Source organism: Natator depressus, chromosome 1, assembly GCF_965152275.1.
Source record: "Natator depressus isolate rNatDep1 chromosome 1, rNatDep2.hap1, whole genome shotgun sequence".
Taxonomy (NCBI): Eukaryota; Metazoa; Chordata; order Testudines; family Cheloniidae; genus Natator; species Natator depressus.
This window is the reverse complement of record NC_134234.1, coordinates 3,015,531-3,030,260: the sequence shown is the minus strand read 5'-3', so window position 1 is coordinate 3,030,260 and position 14,730 is coordinate 3,015,531. Positions and strand designations below refer to the sequence as shown.

Sequence of the window (14,730 nt, the reverse complement as noted above, 5' to 3'; positions counted from 1 at the left end):
CTTCACTGAGGCTACTTAAAAGTAAACAAGTACATGGCCAGTATTCATAACTTCACATAGAAAAATGATGCATGCATACAACTAGGATGAATATATTCAGTAGATCATAACCTTTACAGATAAGGTGCCATGTATTTTTGTAAATACCCGGCTAATGGCAGGTATGTGGTTTATTTCCCTCCATGTGAGCTACTGCAGCCACCCCGGCCTCTGTCCAGCATCCCAGCTTCCCAGATAAAACAGGGGCTGATCCTTCTGCCTCTCTTCGCTGTTGCTTCAAAGCTGTCCACCTAGCTTCAAAGCTGATCCCTTGCCCTGACCTCAAGGCCTGGCTCAGGGCAAACAGCTCCCAGCCCATCCCCATTGCAGGAGGAACAAAAGTGAGCCAGAAGCTAAAGAAATAAGTCATACAATGGTCTATACCCTCAGAATTTTGTATATGAGCTGTAGGGCCCACAACCTGTACGATGCATAATCTCACCCTGGCTTCCCTCTCTGCTCCTAAGTGGCATGTCGGCCAGGCACTGTGTCCTCACTGTACTCACTGCAGGCTCTTTCTAAGGCTGCAGCAGCTCCAATCCCACCCCCAGATCCTATGGAGCCCTGCTGAGGTGGTGGGAGAGGGAGATGATTCGGCGAGTGAGGGTGCAAGGCACGGAGAGGAGTGAACAAGAGGGGCGGGGCCTTTTGCGGTAAAGCACAGAAATGGTTGGAGGCTTGAGGTGAGATGTGGAGCAGGGACTGGGCATTGGAGGAAGGAATTAGGCAGAGGGCAGAGCTTCATGGGTCCATTTAACAGAAATTAGAAAGGCGACATCCCGATGGGTTAAGGAGTTGAACACAGAGCAATTCCCCTGTTTATCACACTGGCACAGCACAGTAAGAGCAGGAAAGGATTTAATGTCTTTTTGACTGTCTAAGAATTGACTCAGGGAAGAGAGCCCAGCACCATGTTACCAGCCAGCTCCACACAGAGCTTTTTCTGAGATCCAGAGCACAAGCAGAAAACACTTAAATACCCTTATGAGTAAAGAGATGGAGAAACCTGTCCTGAATCTCTTTGGTCCTCACCCCGTAGATGATGGGGTTCAGCATGGGGGGCACCAGAAGGTACACATTGGCCATGAGAATATGGAAATGCAGGGGCACATTCTGCCCAAACCGGTGTGTGAGTAAGGAGAAGAGAACTGGGATGTAAAAGGCTAAAATAACACCGAGGTGGGAGCTGCAGGTCCCCAAAGTCTTGAGCCGGGCATCCTTTGTGGGGAGGCTGAAGATGGCCCTGAGGATCTGGATATAGGACATGGCGATAAAAAACAAATCCACACCGGTCACAAAAAATACCAAAAAGAGGCCGTAGTAACTGCTGATGCGGATGTCTGCACAGGCCAGTTTCACCATGACCATGTGCTCACAGTACGAGTGAGGGATGATGTTGGTTCTGCAATATGGCCACTGCCTCGCCAGGAGGAGACAGGGCAGTACAAGCATGCCTCCACGCAGCCCCACGGCCAGGCCGATCTTTGCCACCACAGAGTTTCTCAGGATGGTGAAATGTCTCAGGGGATGACAGATGGCAACATAGCGATCAAAAGCCATGGCCACGAAAATCCCAGACTCCATCACTGAGAAGCAGTGAATGAAGTACAGCTGGGTGAGGCAGGCACTGAAATTGATCTTCCTGGAATTGAACCAGAAGATGCTCAGCATTTTGGGAAGGATGGACGTAGACAAGACCAGGTCGGTGACGGCCAGCATGCAGAGGAAATAGTACATAGGCCCATGGAGGCTCGGCTCCCTCTTCACTATTAGCAGGATGGTGAAGTTCCCCAAGACGGCTATGGCGTACATGGTGCAGAAAGGAATGGAGAGCCAGACATGGGCTGCCTCAAGGCCAGGAATGCCCAGCAGGATGAAGGTGGAGGGGTTGGTGAAGTGAGTTGTGTTGGAAACTGACATGGAATAGGGGAGAAGGTGTCGAACTCTGAGGCAGAACGGTGTCTCCTGCATATATTGTACTTTCACTGGAATTTCTGTATGTGCCCAGCGTCTCGGGTGATGGTCGCAGTAAATATTCCTGGATGGAGAGACAAAGAAGCAGGTGTGTGATAGAGGAGAGGAAAATTAAAAAATGGAGCTGATTACATTCAAATGGTCAAACAGAGAACTATTCCCAACCAGTTATAACTGTAGACACTTAGTGTTTCACAAGAGCTAGTTCCTCAAAGCTGAGGCAAAATATCGGAAAAAATTATTGGGATGAAAAAATTAGACAGAAAACTGGGGAGGGAAAATTGGAATTCTATAAGAAGCATTTATTAGATAGCTAGAAAGTCACAATTCCATAGTCAAAAAAGTGGACAGCTTTGGATAAGCACTTGGTTCAGTGACAAAGTGAAAACATTTTTTGTTGGGGGGGAAGAACAATATATAACTCATCGGTAAAGGGAAATAAATAGCAAAGAATACAAAATTGAAGTTGTGAATATTGATCATGGACATTAAAGATGTGAGGGAAAAAAACATGTGTGGCAGGTCTAAGGATCACAAAGGAGGTTGTTCAGTATATTAAGAACAAAAGAAATCCTCGAAAAGGTTTAGGCCAATTCCTAGAGGGAGAAAGGAAACATGTTAATGTTGCAGAAAACGTAGATATGTTCAATAAATATATTCGTTCTGCATTTGGAAAGAAGCAGTATGAGGGACTTATATCACATGAGGTGAGGAAATACTTTCCAGTCCATTATCAGTCAAGGAGGGAGTGAAAGAGCATCGACAGTAGAACCTTGGAGATACGGACACCAGGGTTACGAACTGACAAATCCACCTCAAATCTCATTTGGAACCAGAAGTAAACAATCAGGCAGAAGCAGAGCCAAAAAAGGAGAGGCAAATAAAAAGACAGTTCTGTGTTAAAGATAAACTATTAAAAAAGAAAGGGAAAGTTTTAAAAAAAGATTTGCCAAGATTAGGAATCAATGGAAAAGCTGTCTGGGATTAGTTAAAAAAAAATCCAGGAATATAATTAATTCCAATCAACAACAGAATTGATTAACATGTTTATCCCTTAATGAGAGAACAGGTTTGATTGATCAAGTGGACCACTGAGATGCATACATTTTGATTTCTCTAAAGCATTTGATTTACTTGGGGAAAACATTCAGATAAAAAATGAACAGTATAATATCAGCAAAAAGAAAAGGAGTACATGTGGCACCTTAGAGACAAACTAATTTATTTGAGCATGAGCTTTCATGAGATACAGCTCACTTCATCAATAAATTTGTTAGTCTCTAAGGTTGCACAACTCCTCCTTTTCTTTTTGAGGATACAAACTAACATGGCTGCTTCTCTGAAACCAGTATAATATCAGTAAAGTGTATGTAAAATGGACTAAAAACTGCCTAACTGACAGACCTTGGAAAAGTGTTGTCAAAGGGCCATTGTCAGTGGGGGGGCTGTGGGTGGGACGTTTCTAATGAGGTTCTGCAGAGATCATTTCCAGGCGCAATGCTATTCAGTAATTTCATCAATTACCTGGAAGTAAATAGAAAAATGGTCAACTGTCCGAAATGGGCCATCTTGATTATCACTTCAAAAGTTTTTTTTTCCCCCTACTCAGAACAGCTCCGCTTAATTAATTAGCCACTTAGAGTTGGTAAGGGTACTTCCACCTTTCCATGTTCTCTGTATGTATAAATATCTTCTTACTTGTTACTATGCATCCGATGAAGTGGGCCGTAGTCCACAAAAGCTTATGCTCAAATAAATTTGTTAGTCCTTAAGGTGCCACAAGTACTCCTGTTCTTTTTGTAAATAAAGAAACATGGCTGAAGCACCTGCAAGAGGGTTCTGAGACCCTTTCTTTTGCCAGCTCAAACACAGGGCGCAGGGAGAAGGGGGAAGAAACCTGTGTGGCCCGTGACAGGAAGCCATAAAAAAGGATGGAGAAAAATTATTCTCTTTTCCCACTGAAAGGAGGACAAGAGGCAATGGGTTCAATTACAGCATAGCAGATTTCAATGAAATCTCAGGAAAAACTTCCTAACAGGAAGAACAGGAGGAAAATGGAACAGATGCCTCAGGAAGCTGTGGAAGGTGCTTCGCTAGAGCTTTTCCAAAGGAGGCTGGATGCCCATCTGTCTGGAATGGTTTATACAGAACACATCTTTCATCTTTGCAGAGGTTTAAACTACCTGAGCCTTGAGGTATCTTCTAACCCTTTGGCTCTATGATTCAAAGATGTAAAATACTACGACAGAGCAGGCCTCAGTTAAACACAAGTCATGGGGCTCAATACAGGGGTAACTAGGTGAAATTTAATGGCCTGTGTTGTACAGGAGGTCAGACGGGATAATTGAATCGTCCCTTCTGGCCCTAAACCCTATGAATCTATTGATAAAGAAAATAGATCAGGCATTTATATTTGTTATGTCTCATAAAACACGGACAAGTGAACATTGAATTACATTGAAACTCTAAACTATAAAATTGATAAGAAAATAGTTTAAATAATACATATTTCGCCTGTAGAATTTTTCCCAGGGAGGAGCCCTAGCACCTCCATACTTCCCAGGATATAAAAGTCAGGTAACGGTTACCTTGTTCACAACCAGAGCCCTGAAATGCAAGGGGAGAAGGTGACAGGGTCAGTGCATTAACATACAGTTGGCTCCTGAGATCTTTCCTCTGCTCTTACTCAAAGGGGAGTTTGGCTGCAGTGGGGCCTGAGCAAAATACAGGCCAGGGCCTTAGAATTTGGCCTTGTAGTGTACATCAACTAATGCCTGTGATCCTGAAGGATACTCTGTGCCCACCGAAATACAGCACCTCCAGGCCAGAGGCCATCAGGCAGCCTGGGGCTGTGGAAATAGCTGTGAGGGACATTTTGGTTCATGAGAGTGGAACAAACTCATCAGCTCTGGCAAGAGACCTGGGATTTTTAATGGCTGTGCAGAGGGGAAAGGACCCCAGACTTACTGTCTATCACACCATGTGAACGTCTCACTGGGTTTGTTGAGAGGTGAGCTCCTCAGGAAGAGATGGGTACCCGTGAATGCTGAGACACAAGTGTCTTCCCTGGGAATCCCACTCAGGTAGCCGTGTCCCACACTTCTCTCACCCCAGCATCTGCAGGAGCATCCCATGCCGAGAGCCGAATTGGCGGTGTGCACTGTTTATAATAGAGCTCTGTGCAATCCCATGGGATTCGCTCAGCCTCTAGTGGAGAAGCACGCAAACAGGCTCGAGACCAGAGAGATTCCTGACAATCTCTCTTTCCATGTCTCTGCTTCTGTGCTCTTTATCCATCTTTAGTAGTAAACAGTAATTAAGGGACCTTCCCGAAGGGAGATGAGAACACTTGGGCTCTGTGCTGAGTCAGAGAGGAATTGCCTGCTCTATGTATTTGTGTATATTTTAAAATTCTAGTTCATTATTAGGAAAATTAGGGATAATGCCTAGGTCTCCAAAGGGTCTGATAGCCTGTAAATTCACAGGACATATGAGTAGATAGTAGACAAACAGATCTGGAGAACGATCACTAAGGGAAGACACTAGCATTTATTTTCAGGTACACAGGGCTATCGCTAAGTGATCATAGAATCATAGAATCACAGAATATCAGGGTTGGAAGGGACCTCAGGAAGTCATCTAGTCCAACCTCTGCTAACAGCAGGACCTATCCCCAATTAAATCATCCCAGCCAGGGCTTTGTCAAGCCTGACCTTAATAAACTTCTAAGGAAGGAAGGTAATCAGCGATAAGTAATTCTCATCATTAACTATCACCAGACTGTGCAGCACCTTTCACTGAAGGATCTTCCAAAGACCTAGCAAATGAAAGTCACTATGATCATATCCCCATTATAGAGATAGGTAAACTGGGGCAAAGGGAGATGTGACTTGGCCAAGGACACACAGATAACAACAGATGGAATCCAGGATCCTGACTTCCTTGCCATTACCATGGTTTCTGTCTCAGTGTCTGAGCACATGAAAAGAAGGGAATGGATTCATGCTCTAGCATGGCCTGTTCTTTGGGCAGAGGTTACGGATTTCCCTGGGGGTGCAACTTGAAACTGGGGTACCGCCGAGTCCTCTGGCAAACTAATCTGGGCTCCTTCTCATGCTGTAAGTCTCTGACAAATGGAAAGCCTCACCAGGCCTTGCATTTACACAGCCATACACAGACAGGGATACACCAGCTACACTTATAGGAATGCTTTCAATATTCTTGAACCAACAATAAAGAGACTGCAGTCAATTTCTCCCATCTCCCCAGCCTAGCACCCAGAGCTTTCTCGTCTTGCCCTGGTCTGAAGCTTGACCAGTGTAATTATATTACCCAGTCTGCCCCTCCTTCAATAAGCAGAGGACAAAGAATAAGCCCATATTCCTGAGCATATGCTATTTTGCATTTCACACATTCAAGTGTCGCAAACTTTGTAGTGTTATCCACAGGCGTTCTTGCAAAGTTCTATGTACCTTTTAACTCTTTGTAGATCAGCCTATTGATATTAAAAGTCAGCAAATGTGCCTTCTCTGGGTCGCTAGAAAACCTCTCTTTGTATCTGTACACCATTGATAAGCACTGAACTTTTGCAGCTGGGGAAAACTCAATACAGATATTCACCAATGCCATGAGGTGGGGGTGCTTCAGTTTCCCCTTTCACACAGCAGACCATGTTGATTATGGTTTCCCTACTGTGAGAAACTTTGAGCCTGTTTACAGGTGGTAGCTGAGAAACAGTATCCCCATAAGGCTTCTTGTTTACTACTCCTACCATGTCCAAATGCTTTCCCCCCAAATTATGCACATTATACCGTTTCATAGGAGTTACCACCAGTATCGAATTCTTTGTTATAAGGTTTATCAATAGCAACAAACTTTGCATCATGAGATTGAACAATAACACAAATCTTTTGTCAGAGGTACACTTTTATCAGACTTTTCATTTTGTTACACCTTCTGCTTGGACAGTTTGTTTCTGCAAAACCCACTGTGTCTTTCAACTCCTCTCTGAACCTTAACATGTGTTTAGTAAGTGGTTTTCCTTTCCCCTCAGTGTCCCTGTCAGAAGGGTTCTCTAATTTCTGACTAACAAAAATAAACACCCTAGTCCCGCCCCTTCTCCTAGGTCCCACCCCTCTCACTCCATCCAACCTCCCTCAGTTACTTACTCTTCCCCTCCCTCCCTCACTCTCTTATTTTTACCGGGCTTGGGGGGCTGGAGAGCGTCCCTTTTGGACCAGGTATTCTTTTAAAAAGTGGAGACCTTGTAACCCTCCCTGTTGGTAGGGATCTCAGTCAAAGGTCATCTTTGGTGTCATGGTATAGCGGGATCTTGTGAGGTTATGATGTAAAGGGAATTTGAGTGTTGGCTAGCCCTCTGTGGAGCTGCTTCCCAAACCCAGGTTTATACATCCAAAAAAACCCATCCAAAAAAATCCACCTCCCCTTTGGGCTTTTCTTGTGATCCCCACTCTAAGCACTGGGACTCCCCAACCCATTCATAAAGGGTTGGGAGCTGTGCTCTCTGGGCTAAGAGGTGTGTCTTGTGCCAGAAGCTCTCTCACAGATGCTTTCTGTGTTTTACCAGCCCAGGGAATTTCCTTCTCCCCTGTGTCAAGTGGGTCATTAGCATTTCCACAGACAACCGTTTCTTCAGTGGGATCCACACCCTGTCTTAAAGAGACAGAGTTAGTTTTCAGAAGCATGTCAGGAACAAATTCATGAATAATCAGGACCTGGATTGAAGTACCCTCCCTTCCCCCTCTCTCTATCCCCAGGAGGTCCATTGTGTGACTGCTCCCTTGGGATGTCAGTTACACAGTTTCCTCTCAAAACCTAAGCCATGGGTTGAGTGCGTGAGTGCACAAATGCTTAACCACCCATTCTGTCCTGGCCATCCTCCCTGATGTGATGAGTGAGAAGTCATTCCTGTTCTCCCAATTCCTCCCCCAGTTTCCTACTCTGGGACCCCTCTAAGACACATACCCCTATGCTCTCTTGGGTGGGATCTATACCCCAGCTAGCCATAACTGCCTCACAGCTAACAGCCTGGACAGGCTGTCATAAATATAAAGGGAAGGTTAACCACCATTCTGTATACAGGGCTATAAAATCCCTCCTGGCCAGAGGCAAAACCCTTTCACCTGTAAAGGGTTGAGAAGCTAAGGTAACCTCACTGGCAGCTGACCCAAAATGACCAATGAAGGGACAAGATACTTTCAAATCTGGAGGGGCGGGGGACAAAGGGTTTGTCTGTCTGTGTGATGCTTTTGCCGGGAACAGATCAGGAATGCAGACTCACAACTCCTGTTAAGTTAGTAAGTAATCTAGCTAGAAATGCATTAGATTTACTTTTGTTTAATGGCTGGTAAAAGAAGCTGTGCTGGATGGAATGTAAACACTTGGCGGTGTACTTCTCTATGTTTTGAATCTGATTACCCTGTAAGGTATTTACCATCCTGATTTTACAGAGGTGATTCTTTTACTTTTTCTTTAATTAAAATTCTTCTTTTAAGAACCTGATTGATTTTTCATTGTTCTTAAGAGCCAAGGGTTTGGGTCTGTGTTCACTTATGCAAATTGGTGAGGATTTTTATCAAGCCTTCCCCGGGAAAGGGGGTGTAGGGCTTGGGGTGATATTTTGGGGGGATGACGCCTCCAAGTGGGCTCTTTCCCTGTTCCTTGTTTACAACGCTTGGTGGTGACAGCATACTGTTCAAGGAGAAGGCAAAGTTTGCACCTTGGGGAAGTTTTTAACCTAAGTTGGTAAGAATAAGCTTAGGGGGGGTTTCATGCAGATCCCCACATCTGTACCCTGGAGTTCAGAGTGGGGAAGGAATCTTGACACAGGAGCTACACCCTCCTCCCTCCGTGAGGTGTTGTTACCTCCTGCTGCAGTGTTAAGAGAAGTCTCATCCACCTCTGTAGTGGTTTCTATGATTTCCATCACCCTTCCCTGGGCTCCCCTCCAGGACGAACCTTCCTAAGCTCCCTAGCATTGGGTTTGTCCCTTATTTAGCAGCAACCTGATTTTTGTCCCTGATAGGGAATAGACTCTCCTACCTCCCTGAGGAGATGCTGCCTTCAGCTGCAGGGCAGGAGCTGGTCTCAACCTCCCCTACCCCTGGAAGCATTCAGCTTCCCACTGCTGCAAAGGAACAAAGAAGACTTTCTCCCATTTCCTCAGCAGCTCCTAGGACTTTCCCCTTTCCCTCTGGCATCCAAGAAGAAAGTTCCTTCTTCCTGCAGGCTGATATTGTAACAGCCTGGATTATACAGAAGAAATCATTACCAATTAGCATATCATCAGGGTTATTATCTCCTACACACACTAATTATACAGCTTCCAAATGTGGCATCCCAATGAGTTAAGGAGTTGAACACAGAATAATTCCCCTGTTTGTCACACTGACACAGCACAGTAAGGCCAGGAAAGGATTTAATGTCTTTTTGACTGTCTAAGAAGTGACTCAGAGAAGAGGGCCCAGCACCATGTTACCAGCCAGCTCGACACAGAGCTTAGTCTGAGATCCAGAGCACAAGCAGAAAACTTTTAAATCCCTTTATGACTAAAGAGATGGAGCAGCCTGTGCCGAATCTCTTTGGTCCTCACCCCGTAGATGATGGGGTTCAGCATGGAGGGCACCAGAAGGTACACATTGGCCATGAGAATGTGGAAATGCAGGGGCACATTCTGCCCAAACCGGTGTGTGAGGAAGGAGAAGAGAGCGGGGAAGTAAAAGGCTAAGATGGCACCGAGGTGGGAGCTGCAGGTCCCAAAAGTCTTGACCCGGGCGTCCTTAGTGGGGAGGCTGAAGATGGCCCTGAGGATCTGGATATAGGACATGGAGATAAAAAACACATCCACACCGGTCACAAAGAATACCAGAAAGAGGCCATAGTAACTGCTGATGTGGATGTCTGCACAGGCCAGTTTCACCATGACCATGTGCTCGCAGTACGAGTGAGGGATGACATTGGTTCTGCAATATGGCCACTGCCTCGCCAGGAGGAGAAAGGGCAGTACAAGCATGCCTCCACGCAGCCCCACGGCCAGGCCGATCTTGGCCACCACAGAGTTTCTCAGGATAGTGGAATGTCTCAGGGGATGACAGATGGCCACGTAGCGATCCAAAGCCATAGCCACAAAGATCCCAGACTCCATCACTGTGAAGCAGTGAATGAAGTACAGCTGGGTGAGGCAGGCACTGAAATTGATCTTCCTGGAATTGAACCAGAAGATGCTCAGCATTTTGGGCAGGATGGACGTGGACAGGACCAGGTCAGTGAAGGCCAGCATGCAGAGGAAATAGTACATGGGCCCATGGAGGCTCGGCTCCCTCTTCACTATTAGCAGGATGGTGAAGTTCCCCAAGACAGCTATGGCATACACAGTGCAGAAAGGAATGGAGAGCCAGACATGGGCTGCCTCAAGGCCAGGAATGCCCAGCAGGATGAAGGTGGAGGGGTTGGTGAAGTGAGTTGTGTTGGAAACTGACATGGAGTAGGGGAGAAGGTGTCGAACTCTGAGGCAGAACGGTGTCTCCTGCATATATTGTACTTTCACTGGAATTTCTGTATGTGCCCAGGGTCTCGGGTGATGGTCGCAGTAAACATTCCTGGATAGAGAGAGAAAGAAACAGGTGTGTGATAGAGGAGAGGAAAATTAAAAAATGGAGCTGATTACATTCAAATGGTCAAACAGAGAACTGTTCCCAACCAGTAATAACTGTAGATACCTAGTGTTTCACAAGAGCTAGTTCCTCAAAGCTGAGGCAAAATATCGGAAAAAATTAGACAGAAAACTGAAAAGGGAAAATTGGAATTCTATAAGAAGCATTTATTAGATAGCTAGAAAGTCAGAATTCCATAGTCAAAGAAGTGGACAGCTTTGGATAAACACCTGGTTCCGTGACAAAGCGAAGACATTTTTTGCAGGGGTGGAGGGAAGAACAGCAATATATAACACATGGAAAAAAGAGAAATAAATAGTAAATAATACAAAATTGAAGTTGTGAATATTGATCATGGACATTAAAGATATGAGGGAAAAATCCATGTGTGGCAGATTTCAGGATCACAAAGGAGGTTGTTCAGTATATTAAGAACAAAAGAAATCCTCGAAAAGGTTTAGGCCAATTCCTAGAGGGAGAAAGGAAACATGTTAATGTTGCAAAAAAGGTAGATTTCTTCAGTAAATATATTCATTCTGCATTTGGAAAGAAGCAGTATGAGGGACTCATATCACATGAGGTGAGAAAATACTTTCCAGTCCATTAGCAGTCAAGGAGGGAGTATAAGAGCATCTACAGTAGAACCTTAGAGATACGAACACCAGGGTTACGAACTGACCGATCCACCACAAATCTCATTCGGAACCAGAAATAAATGATCAGGCAGCAGCAGAGCCAAAAAAAGAGAGACAAATACAGGGCAGGTCTGTGTTAAACATCAAAAAGAAAGGGAAAGTTTTAAAAAAAGATTTGACAAGATTAGGAAGCAATGGAAAAGCTGGTCTTTTTTTTAACTTAAAAAGTTAAAATAGTCTCAGAATTTAATTAACGCCAAAAAACAACAGAGTTGATTAACACGTTTATCCGTTAATAAGAGTAGCGGTTTGGTTGATCAAAGGGGACACTCAATTGCATAAAGTTTGATTTCTCTAAAGCATTTGATTTACTAGGGGACAACATTCAGATAAAAAATGAACACTACACAATATCAGTAGAGCATATGTAAAATGGACTAAAAAGTGCCTAACTGACAGGTCTTGGAAAGCTGTTGTCAAAGGGCCATTGTCAATGGAGGGGCAGGGGGCATTTCTAATGAGGTTGTGCAGAGATCATTTCTAGGCCCGATGCTATTCAATATTTTCATCAATTACCTGGAAGCAAATAGGAAATCATTGGAGATCAAATTTGTGGACAACCCAAAGATTGGCAGAGTGGTTACAATGAGGTGGCCAGGGCAGGCATACGGGTTGATCTGGAGCCTTTGGTGAGCTGGGCTCATGCAAATAAAATGTTTTAATACAGTCAAATGCAAAGTTATCCTCTCCGATCAGGGTACGCAGGCCGACCCACAGACTAAGGCATTGTATTATGGAACGCAGGGCCTCTGAAAGGAATTTAGGGGTCATTGTGGACACCCAACTCACCGTGAGGTGCCAGTGTGATGCCAGGCAGGGAGATAGACGGGTTGTGGCTCTATCCCTTCTGGCTGACACAAGCTTCAAAGGCCAGAGGACCCAGTGAGGGGTCGGGCGGGGACCGGTGTTGTGGGGGAATTGGGAGTGTACAGGCACTGTAAATAAAGAAACACGGATGAAGCACCTGCAGGAAGGTTCTGAGACCCTTTCTTTTGCCTGTTCAAGCACAGGGCGCAGGGACAAGGGAGAAGAAACCTGGGTCGTCCTGTGACAGGAAGCCATAAAAAAGGATGGAGAAAAATTATTCTCTTTTCCCACTGAAAGGAGGACAAGAGGCAATGGGTTCAATTACAGCATAGCAGATTTCGATGAAATCTCAGGAAAAACTTCCTAACAGGAAGAACAGGAGGAAAATGGAACAGATGCCTCAGGAAGCTGTGGAAGGTGCTTCGCCAGAGCTTTTCCAAAGGAGGCTGGATGCCCATCTGTCTGGAATGGTTTATACAGAACACATCTTGCATCCTGGCAGGGGTTTAGACTAGCTGAGCCTTGAGGTATCTTCTAACCCTTTGGCTCTATGATTCAATGATGGAAAATACTATCACAGAGCAGGCCTCAGTTAAACACAAGTCATGGGGCTCAATACAGGGGTAACTAGGTGAAATTTAATGGCCTGTGTTGTACAGGAGGTTGGACGGGATAATTGAATGGTCCCTTCTGGCCTTAAACCCTATGAATCCATCGATAAAGGAAGTAGATCAGGCATTTATATTTGCTATGTCTCATAAAACACAGACAAGGGAACACTGAATTACATTCAAAAGTCTGAACTATAAAACTGATAAGAAAATTGTTTACATAATACATATTTGCCAAGTGGAACTCCTTGCCATAGACATTATTGGAGCAAAGAGCTTAGTTGAATGGGATTCAAAAATGGATTGGCCCTTATAGGTAGCTCTGATGGCCCCACCGTCAGTTAAGGTTGTCTGGCACCTTAACGAAGAAGACTTCATTTTCAGTTGCTTACAAGTTTGCCAAACTTTCACTGTTTGGTCTGAAATTTCCCTCAGTGGGTGTCTGCTTCTAGCTGATTTTTTTTTTGAAAGTTTCTGACCTAACCATTCAGCTGACTACTCAAATGAAGCTAGGAGAGACGATGTCTTACCCATGTTGAAAAATTCTTATACTTTTTCTAGTGAGGAGCCCTAATACCTCCATACTTTCCAGCACATAAAAGTCAGGTAACAGTCCTCCTGTTAACAACCAGAGCCCTGAAATGCAAGGGGAGGAGGTGACAGGGTCAGTGCATTAACACACAGTTGGCTCCTGAGATCTTTCCTCTGCTCTTACTCAAAGGGGAGTTTTGCTTCAGTGAGGCCTGAGTGAAAATACAGGCCAGAGCCTTAGAATTTGGCCTTGTAGTGTACGTCTACTAATGCCTGTGATCCTGAAGGATACTCTGTGCCCACCGAAATACAGCCACCTCTGGAATAGAGGCCATCAGCCAGCCTGGAGGCAGAGAAACAGCTGTGAGGGACATTTTGACCCATGAGAGTGGAGCAAACTCATCAGCTCTGGCAAGGGACCTGGGATATTTAATGGCTGTGCAGAGGGGAAAGGACCCCAGACTTACTGTCTATCGCACCATGCACACCTGGGTTTGTTGAGAGGTGAGCTCCTCAGGAAGAGATGGGTACCCGTGAATGCTGAGACAGAAGTGTCTTCCCTGGGAATCCCACTCAGGTAGCCGTGTCCCACACCTCTCTCACCCCAGCATCTGCAGGAGCATCCCACGCCGAGAGCCGAATTGGCGGTGTGCGCTGTTTATAATAGAGCTCTGTGCAATTCCTTGGGAGTTTGCTCAGCCTCTAGTGGAGAAGCAAGCAAACAGGCTCGAGACCAGAGAGATTCAAGCCAATCTCTCTCTTTCCATGTCTCTGCTTCTGTACTCTTTATTCATCTTTAGCAGTAAACAGTAATTAAGGGACCTTCCCAAAGGGACATGAGAACTCTTAGACTCTGTGCTGAGTCAGAGAGGAATTGCCTGCTCTATGTATTTGTGTATATTTAAAAATTCTAGTTCTTTAGTAGGGATAATGCCTAGGTCTCCAGAGGATCTGAAAGTCTGTAAATACACAGGACATATGGGTAGGTAATAGACAAACAGATCTGGAGAAAGATATCTTATGGGAGACACTAGCGGTTTTTTTCAGGTACATGGGGCTATCACAAAGTGATCAGGGATATGTAATTCCCGTCATTAACTATCTCCATACTATGCAGCACCTTTCACTGAAGGATCTTCAAAATACCTAGAAAATGAAAGTCACTATGATCATCTCCCCATTATACAGATAGGTAAACTGGGGTAAAGGGAAATGTGACTTGGCCAAGGTCACACAGAGAACAACAGATGGAATCCAGGATCCTGACTTCCTTGCCATGACCAGGGTTTCTCCATCAGTAACTGAGCGCATGAAAAGAAGGAAATGAACTCACGCTCTAGCTTGGCCTGTTCTTTGGGCAGAGGTTACGGATTTCCCTCGGGGTGCAACTTGAAACTGGGG

At 45.0% G+C, this 14,730-nt stretch overlaps 2 protein-coding genes across 2 annotated transcripts; both read right to left on the bottom strand.

Moving 5' to 3' along the window:
• Nucleotides 1–1,011: 1,011 nt before the first annotated feature.
• LOC141999211 (olfactory receptor 52J3-like) lies at nt 1,012–2,010 on the bottom strand. The gene has a single exon (XM_074972424.1). The coding sequence runs from the start codon at nt 2,008–2,010 to the stop codon at nt 1,012–1,014; it is 999 nt and encodes a 332-aa protein (XP_074828525.1).
• Nucleotides 2,011–9,565: 7,555 nt separating this feature from the next.
• On the bottom strand, nt 9,566–10,564 carry LOC141999143 (olfactory receptor 52R1-like). Its single transcript, XM_074972293.1, has one exon. The coding sequence runs from the start codon at nt 10,562–10,564 to the stop codon at nt 9,566–9,568; it is 999 nt and encodes a 332-aa protein (XP_074828394.1).
• Nucleotides 10,565–14,730: the final 4,166 nt, after the last annotated feature.

Coding starts and splice junctions, on each gene's coding strand:
- LOC141999143 (XM_074972293.1), bottom strand. CDS start 10,564: ATGCAGGAGACACCGTTCTGCCTCAGAGTTCGACACCTTCTCCCCTAC.
- LOC141999211 (XM_074972424.1), bottom strand. CDS start 2,010: ATGCAGGAGACACCGTTCTGCCTCAGAGTTCGACACCTTCTCCCCTAT.